Genomic DNA, 17,224 nt, shown 5'->3' with positions numbered 1-17,224 from the left:
GTTATGGCAACAGTGATTTAATGTGATGTTTTCAACCTTTCCAGAACCCCCCCACCCCCCCACCACCACCACCACACAAACACATATGAGAATATTATATGAGTTTTATGACATGGATTTCCAACATACATCAAATCCAAGTTAAAAATCAATAAATAAATAAATAAATAATCTAATATTTATTTTCAATAACGATTTAAAGAATCATGACGCAAGATTGGGTGAGCTGAGGTTGACTGAAAGATGGCTGAAAATGAAAAGGGGGAAGAGGTCAAATATTAAAACCGCATATTAAAGCAGAGCTCACGTGAAATAAAAATGAATGAATGGCTCTTTGCTGTTCGATCACACATATAACACAACAGCCGCAGCTAAGAAACTTAACTTGAGTTTGCCATTATTCACGTCCGATTTAAGCCCAAGTGAAAACGATTCCCTTTTAAAGTGCTCTAGAAGATGAGCTGATCGGATTTTGTTGGTCAGGGTCGAGGTGATCTCACGCTCTTCAGCCAGTATATCAGGAAAGCCCATGGGACATTTCATTTCCAAATGTTCAAAGGTCAGTTTCACTGTGACAAGACCAGGAGTCTGTGACATTTCCTTCATTTTGACTAGTTGACGGTAAATACAATTTCCTGATTGCTTCAGTATTGTGAAACTTTCAGCTTTGGTTGTCCGAAGTGGAGCATCTCAGGCATTCTCAATGTCCAGTTTAGTGTCCTCAAACAAATTCAAATTCTTTGACTTATCCGTTTTCCGGCCACGGGGTGGGAAGGGTGTGGGCTTGGAGCCAATCCAATTTTTGTTTTTTTGTTGTAGTAATATTTATTAGGTTAACTGTCACAGTATTTACTTTCTAACTGTACGTATCATTTTATTCAAGTAAAACTATATATGTCAATCATGTCATAAATAAAGTGTGTGGGAAGAGTAGGTTTGTTTTGCTAGAGAATGACAGATTATCTGTGAATGCGAGTCCATGTCCCACCGTTGGTCGCAGTGCTGAGCCAAGTTAATGAACATCCTTAAGTGGTTAAAGCTGTCGCCCCGCAATCAGAAGGACGTGGTTCGATTCCCGGTGTGGGCACCTGAACATGTTGAGGTTAACTGGTGACGAGTAAAGCAAGATATGGCGACTCCCCCCGACTAGACTGGACCAAGCTAGACCAGTGATGGGACCTCCCAGAGACTGGACCCCCCAGAGACTAGACAGTACCAGATCAGACCAGAGACTGGACCCCCCAGAGACTGGACGGGACCAGATCAGACCAGAGACTGGACCCCCCAGAGACTAGATGGTACCAGATCAGACCAGAGACTGGACCCCCCAGAGACTATACCAGACTGGACCAGAGACTGGACCCCCCAGAGACTAGATGGTACCAGATCAGACCAGAGACTGGACCCCCCCAGAGACTAGATGGTACCAGATCAGACCAGAGGCTGGACCCCTCCAGAGGCTGGACCCCTCCAGAGACTAGATGGTACCAGATCAGACCAGAGACTGGACCCCCCCAGAGACTAGACCAGACTGGACCAGAGACTGGACCCCTCAGAGACTAGATGGTACCAGATCAGACCAGAGGCTGGACCCCTCAGAGACTAGATGGTACCAGATCAGACCAGAGACTGGACCCCCCAGAGACTAGACCAGACTGGACCAGAGACTGGACCCCTCAGAGACTAGATGGTACCAGATCAGACCAGAGACTGGACCCCCCAGAGACTAGACCAGACTGGACCAGAGACTGGACCCCCCAGAGACTAGATGGTACCAGATCAGACCAGAGACTGGACCCCCCCAGAGACTAGATGGTACCAGATCAGACCAGAGGCTGGACCCCTCCAGAGGCTGGACCCCTCCAGAGACTAGATGGTACCAGATCAGACCAGAGACTGGACCCCCCAGAGACTAGACCAGACTGGACCAGAGACTGGACCCCTCAGAGACTAGATGGTACCAGATCAGACCAGAGGCTGGACCCCTCAGAGACTAGATGGTACCAGATCAGACCAGAGACTGGACCCCCCAGAGACTAGACCAGACTGGACCAGAGACTGGACCCCTCCAGAGACTAGATGGGACCAGACTAGACCAGAAACGGACTCTTTCTGCCTCTTGAATACAAAATGTTTTAATATAGAGGGATTCATCACGTGCAGCGTTGCCCCACTCCTACAAAACTAAAGTTGATAACTAAGATCAGGCCTTTCGTGAATTTCTTATTTTAAAGCTGAAAACCTTTCTGTCATCAGATAATTCAACAGTATGAGATGTTTGTAATTTAATCACCTTTGTTTTAACACAGGCCTCCCACTTTTCCTGCCACTATTGCTCTTTCGCTTAGTCATCGGTCCTGTAGCGTGATCGCAGGTGCACCGATGCCCTCAAACCAGTGTGTGTGTGTGTGTGTGTGTGTGTGTGTGTGTGTGTGTGTGTGTGTGTGTGTATCCTGATCTCTTGTTTTGGCCATTTCATTATCCCAGCAGTGAGGATTACTGTGGTGATTGCATCCCTGCCCTCATACTGACAAATGTGGGTGACCTTCCTGTTTGTAATTCCTCCAACAGCCCTGGTCTTTTTTTTTTTTCTTTTTCTTAAATATGTGGACCAACCTCGGTCACAGGAGCAACACCAGTAGAAACAACTGAATATCTATTCCGAGGAAGGCACATTTAGGATAAACTGGTTTTATAATTTACAAATATAAACATTTCTCCTGTGATTTTAACACAAAAAGGCAGGTTTATTGGATTCACCCATTTTATTCAAGAAACAGAGATTGTGTGTTAATTGTCAGTTACAGAGATAGTTTCACTGCTCTTCATATCTGCTTTGTTGTTACTGTTTTGTTTGGGTTTATGGTTCGTGTCAACTGATCATTTCGATTACTGATGACAGAAAAATGGTCGACTGTCAGTAATTGGATTTTGTGTAGCTACTGTCACTCACCATTAGAGGGAGGAAGTAACAACAATACTTTTTCTCATTTCATAAAAAAAGAAAAGAAAGCTGAAGTGGGAATACACTGAGGTAAAAAAAATAACCAGAAGCAGAACTCTGATGTGTGATCTGAGGGAGGAAACTGTGGATGAAGGTTTAAAGTAACGCCCTTTCTGGGGAATACACACACCAGTGTTGACATGACTCAGTCAGAAAATGCAGAAACTGAATGACTACATTTAGTGCAAGACTCCTGGAGCATTTTAGAAGGAACTGATACTTGGCATGGCCTCTGTTTGCTAAGATGGAAACTTTGTTTGCTGTTAAAATTATTGTATTAGGAGATGTCTGCAGTCTCCAATTGTGTTTTACTGGGTTCAGTTTCACACTCAGTGAAGACTTTGCAGGGGGCATGATTGTGTGGGTTTTTTTGTCAGTTTGTTGCAGTTGCTGTTGCAGTTTCCAATATATTTCTATATTGATTTCATACCAACAATTAGTAATCTTAGATGGCAGCTTTTGAAGAGTACCTGAATGATGATTCAAAGCTGTAATCCTGCATGACTGACTGTTTGGATGACACACAACGCGCAGGAGTTCCAGACTATAAAGTGTGTAACGAGTCTATGTACGGCATAATATAACATGATATTCACAGACGAATGCAGTTTTCATTGTAGATCACCAGATACATTATATTACAAGATTCAATGGACGATCCCAATCTGAACTGCAGGAAAGCATAGTAGAAGTTTCTTTTCGTAAAGAAATGTTCCTTTTTTTTTGTAAATGTCTTAAGTGTTTATAACTTTTCTCCAGTTTCAGCTGGATGAAGACAAACTCAGCGTCTGATCATCAGAAAGATGATGATCAGGCCCAGCAAGAAGGTGGTGGGAACCAGGAGGAGCGCTATATACAGGAGCCATGGCTCAGGAAACACCACAACACCGCCATCTGAGAAACACAAAACCGCTGTCACTTTATAGCATTGGATTCGTTGTAACCATTCTAAGTATCTGCATGGATAAATATATCTAATAGTCTAAAAATGTCTTGTTCCTTAACAGACCAAATTGTAAAAAAAAAAAACCAAAAACTAAAACAACACAAGCAGCAGAAAGTTCAAAACAGACTCACTGGAGATGATTGTTAGACATGTGTTCTGGAAAGTTTCACTCCCATTTCTAATTTTTCCGTTCACTGAAAGGTAAACAAAATTAGCACAGATCAGTCTGCACTTTAATGCATTTCAACATGAGAAATAACAAGTTGATGCTATTACTCGATAAAAGGTTTTCTGTGTGCTTCTTCAATTTAAACCAGTGTGCGCAGAAATGGCACACTGCCCATAAAGCCTTTATGTAGTTACACCCAGCAGTTTTTACTACATACTACAACACAAGAATTTTTGAATTATTGAATAGTGATCCTGAGTGGAGCCACAAAAACTAGGTCAGATCAGGAGGGAGGTTTTTACCTGGAGGATAGTAGTCATAGCTGCTTTTGGCTATCAGATGTTCATTCAGGTGCAGATGACACTCATATTTTCCACCTCCGCTCAGTGGCACTGTCTCAACTAGTGTGGAATATGGCAGAGTCCCATCAGCATCCCCCGCAGCAGAGCTGACGAACTTTTGTGTACATCCGTCATGATGAATGGACAAAACCATTCCCGGTTTGTGTGACACTTTCACTTCACAGCGGAGCAAAGAGTCGTTATGACTGGTGAGGTTAAAGATCATGGTGTCTGAAATGAGAAGTAGATAGATACACAGACATGTGTGTAACGTGTGAAAAAACACCATCAAGGACAGTTACTTGTGTTATTGGTTGAATTTTGATGCGACATTTGCGTCTTTTAGCCATCCTACAAACTTTAAGCCCTCTGTCACCGCGCTGTTGTCCAAAACAACTTATCAGGCCTCCTGGGAAAAACATAACTAATGGACTCTGTTACCAGAAACCCGAGTAGTGGTAAATCATCTTTAGGCAAGAAATGGAAGAAATCATGGCTCATGATGGAATACGTGATATGCAAAGAGCCACTGATACACTATTGCTAAAACCGGAAAATATAGTAATAATTGTAATAATCTTTATTCCACATCATGAGCAGGTCCCCTAAATTCCTATTCTCAGTTTTTACACTGGGTGAGACGTCAACGTTTCATCTTGATTTGGACCAAAGTGGTGGAAGTACAGGCCGACATTAACATACCTTCTTCTGAATAAATGCAATCAAACATATCACAGCCTATAAATTGTTCTCAAGTTAAGAAAGATTATGTTTGTTTAGCAGTGCTTTTGATCATGGAGACTCTTGAATATCGTAGCTTTCCTTCAAAATTAAATATTAAAATCATAGTGCTCTGGAAGCCTCCCTACATTAATAAATAAAAGCGTTATAATTACCATGAACAACTAGTAAGGTTTCATTTCCTTTTCTCCTAAAACTTTTCTCCTTCTCGGTGTAGATGGACAGCTTGCACTGGTACTGTGCGCTATCTGCCCACTGGACATTTTTGAGAATTATAGACTTGTTTGCCGATTTTCTGCTATCGTCCACGAGAGCAACGCGCCCCTCATACTCCTCTGAGGGACTCCACAGTCTGGGATGTTCATTGCCCGGTTTTATGCGGTGCCAATACAGAACCGGTGTCATCCCCATCTTTTCATCATCAGAAAGCTTGAGCTCACACTGCAGGGTGACGTTTTTATCAAGAGTTGCACCGAGCACAGGAGGCTGGTGGACTGTGACCACAGAGAAAGTTCCTGAAAAAGAACAGATAACATAACACAAACCATGATGACAAGATATGGGGTGTCTTTAATAGTGAACTGTTAGAGGTAGTCCATGCTGTATGTTTTGCAAATGAGATGCTGAAAACATTCTTCTCTGTTTCAGATAAATGATCTAGTTTTGGAAACTGTCTCTTCAGATTTTCATCACATCCCGAGAAGTTATTTGAAGGTATCAATGCATTATTAGTTTGAAATGGTCTGAACAAAACCAGATCTCTTGCAAACAGCGTCAACAGCAATTCCTAAAGACTCTCAGACACAAATTAGACTTGCCATCAATAAATTAATTTAGACATCGCACAATATTTATGATATATTGATAATGAATAGTAAATGAAACAATGCATAAATATCACCACGTTATATAAGAATAAGAATTTGGACTAATTTCACAAAAATGCAAGAGCCAAAAATGTACCTGAGATCATAAAGTAGAGAGACATCCATCTTGTCCAGAACCATTTTGATAAAATTAAGTTGTGATGCAAATCAGTCAAAAGTATTGTTAACATGTTTTCTACTAAATGCAACAACACTCTCTTTCTGGGGCGCAAAAAGGATTTCTATATATAGAGAGGGAGAGACGCATGTGACATCACTTCCTCAGTTGGAAGATATTACTCCTATGAGTCTTTCTGCGTACAAACAATCCTGAAACTCCAATAAACTCTCAAAAAGTTTCCACTTTCGGCACGTTCTTGTTTTGATTGTACAAAATTGCTGTTACTGCTTAAAAAAACTAAAGTTATGTTTTTAATAAAGCAAGTGTAAATTTATCTATGAAATCTTAAAAAAAAAGTACAGTATGTTACAGAAATATCTCAAATGTGTGTGTGTTAAAAGGATTTTTTGTACTTCCCCATACACAAAAGTTCACAAATTTCCCAATTATGCAAGTTGCATTAATTGCAATGAAAATGAATTAGGTTTTGTGCTGTATTACAGTCATGGGTACATAATGCTTTACCTTGTTTTTTTTTTTTTCTTACCTCATGTTGGCTTCCAGTTAATTCTTGTTTTCCAAAAAAGCCAACAACAAAACCTCTACTGTAACTGAAACTTCCGAGATCAAGAACGACTGATTTTTTTATAGCATTGAAACACGAAGATTTTATTTTCTATGAATCATAATCAGCAATTCTGGAACAAGTGAGTAAGTCAACCATGACCAGAAACAGCATCATAACAGCGATTCTGTTTGTCTCCTTCCCTTGTTTTTCTACATCATGCAAGTCCTCAAACACCTGGTAAAAAACTTAATTCTTGTGAAATCATTTATATTATTCATCAGAAGTTGAGACCTGAACGGAAATTGTTGTAGACACTATCATCAAATGCAGATGTCTGAAGCCCACCCGTTCTGTAGCTAGATGGAAAAAAAAACATGCACTCCATTGTGCCTGTGGTAAAACGTGTGGTTGAATCAAACACTATTTAACCTAAACTTTGAGCAGTACTGCTGGTTTGGCATGTATTTTGTTAATTTAGATGTGCTTGGATACAGTCACCATCTGCAGAGCAATGTGGCTAAACCGGATGTTTTCTTCACACATTTTCACGCATTTCCTGGACTGACCACAAAATCTTATGCATTATTAATTTTTGAGCTTTTGAATATGTATTCTTCAAATAATATCAAATATAGTAATAAAGATCAAATCCTCGCTGTCTTCATAATGTCGTCAGTAAAAAAAAAACACATTTCAGTAAAGCATTATACTTTGTAGCCTACACAGTTAAATTTATGAAAGAGTTTTTCCTGAAAATCACTTTTTAGATTCCAACATTAGGACTTCATTCAAACATCGGACAAATGCATAAAATACAATATATGATAATGATTCAGTCAGAGGTTTGAAAAAGACCTGTTGTCACATAGCATCCAAAGAGCCATACCATACCATGCACTTCTCTTTTGTGCATGTGTGAACACATGCAACCTCAAAACAAGTTAGCAATTTTTGCAATGAACTAGCCCGTGATATTTTTCTTTTTATTGTATTGCGTTTAAATTTCAGATTCACAATCACATTCACTGTCAATTTGATCAGTATGTCTATTTCAATGTATATTGAGTAATTGTAGGGAATCCACCTAGATTTATCTTCTATAAGGCCGTATTGTAAGGTACTGTAGTTCCATTTCCTCCGGTGTGAAAAAACCCTGAAACAAACAATTTCCCGACAAAGAACTACATTACCCGTCACACATTTCGCCTACGTATTACGTCAAGACGTTAGTCGGTTGGCAAATTCCAACATGGAGGATTTCGTTGCCGTTGAGAAGAGCCCGGTATGAATTACAGAGATTGTTTCCTGCATTGTGTTTAAAGTTGGCAGATTCTGTGGTGGGCTTTTGTAAGTCCAGGTTGTTGAGTGTTGCTTTCCGCGCGCGTGTGTCTTTCTATTTCGACCGTTGTGTTAGCTCGTCAACACTGTGGAAACGTAAACCTGCCAATTCATTCTCTACTCAGTGCAATTGCTATGTCATGCGAGTTAGCCACTAGCATTAGCACGGTGCATGCTGGGCTCGAGAAAAAGGACGTTTAAGTCGAATTTATAACAGCATGTCTACCAGAGGACGCCGTCGGCCATTCCGGTTATACTTTGGTGCTCGTTAGTGAGTCGCAATCAGCTTTAAGTAGTCGTGTTTTGAAGTAGCTAACCGCTGAAGTTAGCAAGCTCTAAACAAGCTAGCAGCGGCTAAGCTACTGTTTGTTAGGTGCATTGTAACTGCTGATAATCCAGTTCGTTGTTTATCGGTGTGTCCCTGCGAAGTTACATTTTAAGCTTTGCTTGTTTTGCTCAGGCGAAAATAGCGTGTGCCATGAATGCAGCCTCTTCCCTGATATGTAGTAGGATTAGCCACATTGAGTTACTGAAATCAAATCTGTTTTTTTTTTTGTTGTTGTTGTTGTCACCTTCACAGGAAGAAATGCCGGCAATATTGAGCTCCAGACCTCAGACAGGCCTGTCTTTCCTGGCACCAGAACCAGAAGACCTTGAGGACCTTTACAGCAGATACAAGGTCTGATACCTGTTTGCATGTTTAAATTAAACTACACAACATCATTATTCTGTCAAAATAGTTCAAAATGTCTAAAAGTTTATGATAGTCCGGGTTTTGAAGCATGATAATAAATTCTGATACCACAGAAATTGATATTTGTGTAAAACATAAATAATTTTCATTCACAATTCCTTTGGTTATGGATGCATCTTTTTGCTTTTTTATATTAAAGCTGTTTCAAAATGCTTGCCTTAATTATTTGTTGTTTCTTTTTTTTTATTTTTCTTGACTGTCCATGTCAAACTATAAACCAGAAATTTAAATGTATGGTCTGAAGAAAGCATATGCATGGTAGATTCGTTGCTAGCCTTCTCTCACACTTATTTCTGCCTTTTCTTTTGTTGTGTGCTTGCAGAAGCTTCAGCAGGAGCTGGAGTTCCTGGAGGTACAGGAGGAGTACATTAAGGATGAACAGAAGAACTTGAAGAAAGAGTTCCTTCATGCCCAGGAGGAGGTGAAGAGAATACAGAGCATCCCACTAGTCATTGGCCAGTTCCTGGAAGCTGTTGACCAGAACACAGCCATTGTTGGCTCCACAACAGGTACCATTAAAAGGGGGGGGGGGGGGGGGGGAGATATTTTCTCAATTATTTTCGCAATTAAATTGCTTCTTGAATTTAGTGACCAAGAGATAGAAGGAAAATAAAACAGTGTGTATTGGAAGCATTCAAACAAGGTCTGTGGAAAAAAATTGAATAGTTAAAATTCAGATTTAAAAATTCATGTAATAGCAAATGATGCATACGAACAGTACATTTGAATACTTTATTGTGTTTTGGGTCTCAGTCTTTTGAGAGAACCGTGGAGAAATGTATCATGTGCTGTCAAATCTTAATTATTCAGTGGGAAGTACATTTTTTAAATCCATGATTAATTCCTGCGTTCTTTCCACTCTTACTCACTCAGGGTCCAACTACTATGTGCGCATCCTAAGCACCATTGACAGAGAGCTACTCAAGCCCAATGCCTCAGTGGCCTTGCACAAGCACAGCAACGCCCTGGTAGATGTGCTCCCTCCTGAAGCTGACAGCAGCATCATGATGCTGACGTCAGGTAAAGTGCCACTCTCAGAGGATATGAGATTGCTGAATGTGACTGTGGCCACATTTGGAGACAGTACTTTTTCCATTAATTTGTCAAAAGATTACAATTTTCAGCATCAAGCACTTGGTTAATTTAATTACCCCCTCAAGACAAATAAATTGCATTCATTAAAATGCACAAGTAGACATTTTTATCATAAATGTGGATTAATTTAAGTTAAGTCAATCAAGTCATTTTACTTGAATTGATCAGTATGGCTGGTGCAATTTTCCGTCTGGCTGTGTTTCTGCTCCCAGATCAAAAACCAGATGTGATGTATGCTGACATTGGTGGTATGGACATCCAGAAGCAAGAAGTTAGAGAAGCAGTGGAGCTGCCACTCACACACTTTGAGCTCTACAAACAGGTTAGATATTGAGAAAAACTGATTTGATCAGTGGATTAATGCTCATTCTTTTTTGCGTAATTTAATTTCAAATTGGATTCATCTGTCAACTGGTCTTTGTCTGGTTACTTTTTCAGATTGGCATTGACCCACCCAGGGGTGTCCTTATGTATGGACCTCCAGGTTGTGGTAAGACAATGTTGGCCAAGGCTGTGGCACACCACACTACAGGTAAGTCCAACCTAGCAGAGACCTATGTGTTTGGAATTGCACTATTGGATTAAACACTATCATATCTACATTATATCATTGCTTAAAACAACATGGAAAGTATATAACACCAGATATAGTATTTTTAGTATAGATTATTATTGATTATTATGAACAGCAAGAAGAACATTTTTGTCTTTGTCATTTACTTCATCTGCAGCTGCATTCATCCGTGTGGTGGGCTCTGAGTTTGTTCAAAAGTATTTGGGTGAAGGCCCTCGTATGGTGCGTGATGTCTTCCGGCTGGCGAAGGAAAATGCACCTGCCATCATTTTCATTGATGAGATTGATGCCATTGCCACCAAGCGTTTTGATGCACAGACTGGAGGTACAAATTTGTGGTTTACATGTAGACATGTTTCGTTGTCATACAGTCAACACGGACGCTGTCTGCATTGCTGCAAATAAAAAAAAATCATGGTAAAAAAGTCACCCTCTGTTTTCCTTTGCAGCTGACAGGGAAGTACAGAGAATCCTACTTGAGCTGCTTAATCAAATGGATGGCTTTGACCAGAATGTAAATGTCAAGGTAAGCTAAGTCCACCACTCTCAGGAAGCTCTTAACTATTCCCCCATGACTGCACCATCTTTTCAAATGCTGATTCAGTGCCAGTGACGGACAGCATTATGTGAACTATCACAGCCTTCAAACCCCGTAACTCCTACCAGCCATATATTCCCTTTGCCTTGTCACTGTGCCCAGTGTCATTCAGCATCCCTAATGCTTTGTTTATTTTTCAACCCAAAATGGACATATTGCCCATAAGCTATTTTTACATGTGCAAGTGCTCAGAGCTGCACAAAGCCTTTAGTGTGTGAAGAAGATGATTGTTTCTAATTTACAAGGAATATGATTTTTTTTTTTGGCCTTTTTTGGGGTGGGGGGGGGGGGGGCACACTTAAGAAAATTACATAAAGAATCTTTCTCCACATTGGACTGGCAGCAAAGCAACTGCATTTCAGTATACGTGTATTTTGATTCAGATTTGTTTTAATCTAATTAAAAGCTATCCAAGACAGATACTGATAAATATATTACATTACATCGAATCACATCAAACAGTCGAGTCATGGATTCTCCATGTTGCAAAGGATTGGAAAAGCTACTGCTCCAGAGGCTGCACGTGTATTTGGTCAATGTTCAGCTCCCATTTCCATTTGGGTCACAAAACCCAAAATAATCATTTGATATTGCACAAAATGTAACCCTACATCATGATATGTTTACAATTTACTATTGTGCTCACACTATCTGCTTTGACATTTGAAACCCCATTAGGTGATCATGGCCACAAACAGAGCAGACACTCTGGATCCAGCTCTGCTACGTCCTGGTCGTTTGGACAGAAAGATTGAATTCCCGCTGCCTGACCGCAGGCAGAAACGCCTCATTTTCTCCACCATCACCAGTAAAATGAACCTCTCTGAGGAGGTCGACCTGGAAGATTGTATCCTTGTGGTTCAATAACTGCATGGTTAAATTGTTAGTGTGTGTAACAGGGGGAAATTTCAGGCCTTCTACCTCAGGCTAGAGAACCTGGGCTCGAGCCATATGTACACATTCCTTTCAGAAAGTTTAGCTTCTGGCTACCTTTTGGGCTGGTTCACATGAAGGTATGCAGTATACTGTGGCACCGTATTGTTTCCACTATAAACTAAGCAATGCAGTGTGGCGCTCATGTTTAATTGAAGATAGTTTTTGCAGTACAAAACAACTTTTTTGTATTTACTTGAGCCTCTATCTTATGCTTAGAAAAGCCTAGACTTTTATGGGTGGAACTAATTATTTTCCTGTTTTAAATTTTAAATGAAACCTACAGAGTTAATGGCCTGAGGCATTTCGACTTTAGCCACACTCTTATTACATTAGTTTCACATTGAACGCACCAGTTGGAGTGTGAAATGGTCTTTTTGACGACGTCCCTCTGCTGCTACTACCACACTGTATTTATTCAGGAACAGCCTTAAAAGCCTTGTCCTGTTAGGTTTTAAGTAAAACTAAAAAATAACCCACAGCCACAATGACAAAATGAAAACAAAACATTCAACAGCTCATTTGGGATTTAAAGGGATGCTCTAGTTCTTGAGTTCTTCAGTTCTTAATTGATACGCAGATGTGGCAAGACCAGACAAAATCTCCGGGGCTGATATCAACTCCATCTGCCAGGAGGTGAGTTAAGCTTTAATCATCTGTTCATATTGTTGTGGTGGAAAAATCAAAACTTGTGAAAAAAAAAAAAAGAATCTTATAGTCTAGACAATAAAATTTACATAGTTATTTTACTTTTTTTTTTTTTTTTCCCCCCAATCTATCTCAGGCTGGCATGTTGGCAGTACGTGAAAACAGGTATATCGTCTTGGCCAAAGACTTCGAAAAAGCTTACAAGACTGTCATCAAAAAGGACGAGCAAGAGCATGAGTTCTACAAGTAGAGACAGAGTACATCGAAGGGGGAAAAAAGGTGTTCAGACACAAGTTTGTTATTGATTTGTGTCTGGTTGTGTCTGTATCTGCAGTGTGTCTTTTGTGGATTCATGGTCCCTGGCCTGCATTGATTTTTGGACTAAATTTACTGCAGCACAGGTCCTCACATCAGATAAGCCCTGTGTTTCTAGCCTTGATAAGACACACTACCATGTGATGGAGTGTTTTTTGTGCAGGCACTCCTCTTGTTCTTAAAAATATCTGACCCCGACTGTAGCTAGGATAGAACATTTGTATCTATATGTAATCACTCAAGACATTACTTCTAAAAAAAAAAAAAAAAAAAACTAAGAGCGAAACCATTAAAGTTTTCCATAAAAAAGGTTATTTGTTCTTATTGTCTTCCTTAAACATGACTTTTAATTGAAAACACTTCATATTTCTCAAACTAGCCCTGATAAGCCTTTCCTGTCATCAGTTACATTTTGTGTTTATACCTGTCATGGATTAAATGGAAGGTAAATGACCTGTTCTGATCTTTTTAACATTTAACTAATTTTAAAAAATAATGTAATATTGTTTGTAAAATAAAAAAAATGCAAAAAATTGAAATGTGAATCCATTTTGAGTTTCTCAGTCCTCTATAATTAAATATATTTGTTTTGGCTTGAAAAAATAAAAATTTTCTAAATCATTTTGGACCAAATGACTCAAACTGGTAAACTGAACTAGATCATGAGTATCAGATCTAGATGTGTTATTTGTGTTTTTAAGTAAACGAATGCCTCAGCTATTGGATTGATTGAACTTTGTCTACACTTTAGTCGCTCTTGAGTTTTAGTGCTGTTTCCTCCCAGAAATCTTTTATTCTTTATTTTTATGGACATTGTTTGAGTACTTATGCAGACCCTCAGTGCATTACAACATCAGACACATGCTCATTCGTGACTGTATTTAGAGACAGCCATACATCAGGTAAATGTACTCTTGTAAAGATATAATCCTGCCATTGTTTGGCTCTTGCAGTTGACAGAGTCGACTCAAATGGATCCCAGTTCTTGACCAGTCCTCTCTGTTCGTCCTCAAATGCCATCTTCTGTGCTGCTCAGTGGCCCTCTGTGTCTCCTGTTTTAAGTCTGCCCATGAGTTGAAGCAGTGCAGCCTGAGGTTGCAGTTCTGCCTTCAGGCCACAAGTTGGGGAAGATCATTCATTAAAGCTTTCAAGCTGCAGTGTCAGTAAAACACACAACCACCAACCTAGACATGCAAATATTTAATAATATTATGGATTTATGTGGACGGGTTAAGCGTTGATGACCCAAGTTAACTGCAGTGTGTTTAATTAACATGAAATAATGAAAAATAACTTTTCTTAAAACAACGTTAAAACTAGAGATTATGACATTGATAAAGAATGAAGCTCAGCCTGAGACTTATTGAAACTCTTTGAGCTCCCTGTATGAAACCTGGTGTAGAAATTAAAGAGGAAATAGAATTTATTGCACCTACATGTGTTGCACTTGGTCTCTGGTTGGAAGAATGTAAGTGACTGGGTCGAAATAGTAGGGGCAGAGCTGCAGGGTTGCCAGTTCTGGCCTGCTGGAAATCCTTGCGAAGATTTTATCTAGTCTGTGGTTCTGTCCAAACGGCTGTAGAGGAAAGAGTTTGCACCACAAGACCACCACAAATGCATCCATGGTGGCCTGAGCTTCTGACAGTATGAGAGGAAACAGCTCATACGGAGGTGGTTGGGCAGCCATTTTTCTAAACTCTATGCCTTCAAAAACGGTAGCAGATATAGAAAATTATGATATGTGTATTCACTTTTTGAAATAAAAGCAAGTACATGAGTGTGCCACGGATAAATCAAAGTTAAACTGGCACTTACCTTAAGTGTAACCCCTCGTAAGAAATTAAAGCTTTTTTTGTTTTCATTTAATTCTGTTCTAGGTTCTCCAGCATGTGACAGTTTTTCTTTAAACACTGATCTCAGAACTTCTGGTCGTGGCAAATGGAATTACAAATGCACAAAAATGTTATTAAAATCTCAGTCTTCATCTGTACCTGTGCCAACTTGGCTCCACTACAATACTCGTGTTTTCATTTCTCAAAAAGGTTTCCCTGTCAAATCCACTCATGTTGTTGCTTTCGAGTCACAACTCATCAGATCATCTGAAAGTTTCACCAGAAGTCCAGATCCCTGATGATAACAATATTTGAATTTAATGGTTGATGATGCAATTTGCATGAAACATGATTGACAGTAAAATTCACCATCCAAATATTTACAAAGCGACTTTACACACGAGACAGTTGTTACTAATATTAGTTATACCATTAATACCAAACACCATTGTGTTTGAAAATAATAATAATAACAATAATAATAGAGATAGATTAAACACCAGTGTAATGTCAAAAAGTTTTATTTTGGATGTTTTAACATAAATGTAGCTTCCAGAGAAGGGGAGGGGGGTCGCTGTGAGACACCGACACTGCCACCCGTCGCACATCACGTCCTCCTCCTCAACTTCAAAACATATCGGAAATACCGGGGAAGATGAGCCCTGCCGGGGATATCGACGGCTAGCAGCTGCTGGAGAACCGTGAAGGAGTTAAATCGGCCTCTCTGGTGAGAATTAAAAAACAAAAATGTGTATATGTATGTATGTATGTATGTGTGTGTGTGTGTGTGTACGTCAAACGGCGCTGGGCTCGGGCGGCGTTTAGCTAGCTAGCAGGCTAACTAACGTCCGTTGACCCGCAGCGGTTAGCTCGGCTCGGCTCGACTCGCCTTTTGCAGCCAACAGCTGGCCAAAGGTGGGGGATCCGCTTTGGGTTTAGACAGACAAAAAAAAACACAACAAAAAACAAACAAAAAACCCCCCAACAATTTTCAGGGTTATATTCAAAAAGGAAAACGTGTGTGTTGTGCGCGTTTGTTTAATTTGAGCAACAACAGTTGAACGGAAATTAATTTCAGATTTAAAGTAAGACGACGAAACACAAGTTAAACCAGAAGCATAAAAAAAAAAAAAAAAAAAAAAAAAGTCAATGTCGGTCATCCAGGACAAAATAAGACAAAATACAGTTCAGGGAGTTTACATTTTTAGCTTTTTGTCGTTTTGTTTAAGCGTGCCTTACAGTGTTAATTCAGAATCGGAGCCAACATCAGGACGTTTTCCATTTTTCTGGGGAAACGCGTTTCCTCGACGTGCGGCCGAGCTGCCTGCTTCCATCACCAGTGAAAGTGCAAACTGCGACACAAACATAGAAGTTTTCACTTCAGCCACTTCAGGCATGCAGGTTTATTAATGTCTAACTGTCCATGATTGAAGTGGAGATGGGGGGGGGGGGGGGGTAGGTTTGTCCAAACATGGTGTCCTGGTCACTGCTGCAGAAAACAGGAATTGGTTTCACTGTTTTGTGTTGTTTGTTTGTTGTCCCTTCGGTTGGTGTGACTTGTCGAGGTGCGTTGCATAACCTGTTTTGTTATTTATTTCTTTATTTTTCTAAACTGTTGATGTAAACTGGCTGCAGCAGAACAAAAGGCTCTGTTTCGTGGCCCCCCTCCCCCTCCAAGCTGTCTTGATTGATTGAGACCACACTTGAGGTATGAGGGGACCATGAAGGGGGCAAACAGAAGGCCTGCTCTTTCACTGCCCTCCACAAGCTGGGCCCTAGTTTTATCTGATGACAGTTACTGTTGTGTTAATGTCACCTCCTCCGCGCACCGCAACCAGCTCTTTTAAACCTTAATGTGGATTATATATCCCTTTTTTATATATAATCTCTGTCAGTTTCTTTCTTTTTTCACTACCTCATCTAGCAATTCCAGTTATTCCTCTATGCTTCTTTTCTCTCTCTATGTCTGATGTTGATCTAATGTAATGTCCCCACAGAAGGGCAAATAAAGGATTATTTTATCTTATCTTATCTTATCTTATCTTTGCGCACTGTTTGTGTAGCTTTACTCAGTGTTTTACAAAGAGGTGTTATTTTATTTACTTTTGCAATGGAACTCCAACTAAGAATAACATGTAACTCCATAATGAAATTAGATTAGAATTCAAATATAATTGTTCTTTCTTAGAAAAATACAAGGCTGTATCTCAGATGATTCACTACCTCCGCTTTAGATATCCTTGCTCATTGTGTTTTTCTGTTTTTAAATGGTGGAAGAGAATAAAGACGCTTCCTTTGTTCATTGCGGCTTGCAGTCATTATAGGTTATATAGGTTATATCATTGAGATTGGTCATAATGTGTAATATGATGTGTAGGTTG

The 17,224-nt window shown here is 39.8% G+C and overlaps 2 protein-coding genes across 2 annotated transcripts; one reads left to right on the top strand and one right to left on the bottom strand.

The window, feature by feature from the left end:
* Positions 1-2,756: 2,756 nt before the first annotated feature.
* LOC115045404 (uncharacterized) lies at positions 2,757-6,271 on the bottom strand. Its single transcript, XM_029505064.1, has 5 exons — positions 6,165-6,271; positions 5,357-5,716; positions 4,422-4,691; positions 4,082-4,144; positions 2,757-3,898 (listed from the first exon to the last, which is right to left on the bottom strand). The coding sequence occupies exons 1-5, from the start codon at positions 6,256-6,258 to the stop codon at positions 3,786-3,788; spliced, it is 900 nt and encodes a 299-aa protein (XP_029360924.1). The 5' UTR covers positions 6,259-6,271; the 3' UTR covers positions 2,757-3,785.
* Positions 6,272-7,967: 1,696 nt separating this feature from the next.
* On the top strand, positions 7,968-13,322 carry psmc4 (proteasome 26S subunit, ATPase 4). The gene is made up of 11 exons (XM_029504175.1): positions 7,968-8,038; positions 8,675-8,773; positions 9,171-9,357; positions 9,722-9,868; positions 10,156-10,265; positions 10,382-10,475; positions 10,675-10,842; positions 10,967-11,043; positions 11,794-11,962; positions 12,629-12,684; positions 12,833-13,322. Exons 1-11 carry the CDS (start codon positions 8,006-8,008, stop codon positions 12,944-12,946), a joined length of 1,254 nt encoding a protein of 417 aa, XP_029360035.1. The 5' UTR covers positions 7,968-8,005; the 3' UTR covers positions 12,947-13,322.
* Positions 13,323-17,224: the final 3,902 nt, after the last annotated feature.

This window comes from Echeneis naucrates, chromosome 6 (assembly GCF_900963305.1).
Source record: "Echeneis naucrates chromosome 6, fEcheNa1.1, whole genome shotgun sequence".
Classification (NCBI taxonomy): Eukaryota; Metazoa; Chordata; class Actinopteri; order Carangiformes; family Echeneidae; genus Echeneis; species Echeneis naucrates.
The sequence above is the reverse complement of the archived record's forward strand: the minus strand, read 5'-3'. Positions and strand labels throughout refer to the sequence as shown.

What these genes read in the sequence shown, in the direction of transcription:
- LOC115045404 (XM_029505064.1), bottom strand. Translation starts at nt 6,258, where the DNA reads ATGTTAACAATACTTTTGACTGATTTGCATCACAACTTAATTTTATCA. An exon ending in TCTCTACTTTATGATCTCAG is followed by an intron (nt 5,717 to 6,164) that starts GTACATTTTTGG and finishes GTTCTTTTTCAG; the next exon opens with GAACTTTCTCTGTGGTCACA. An exon ending in ATGTCTAACAATCATCTCCA is followed by an intron (nt 3,899 to 4,081) that starts GTGAGTCTGTTT and finishes TGTGTTTCTCAG; the next exon opens with ATGGCGGTGTTGTGGTGTTT.
- psmc4 (XM_029504175.1), top strand. Translation starts at nt 8,006, where the DNA reads ATGGAGGATTTCGTTGCCGTTGAGAAGAGCCCG. An exon ending in TTGCCGTTGAGAAGAGCCCG is followed by an intron (nt 8,039 to 8,674) that starts GTATGAATTACA and finishes TCACCTTCACAG; the next exon opens with GAAGAAATGCCGGCAATATT. An exon ending in CATCATGATGCTGACGTCAG is followed by an intron (nt 9,869 to 10,155) that starts GTAAAGTGCCAC and finishes TTCTGCTCCCAG; the next exon opens with ATCAAAAACCAGATGTGATG.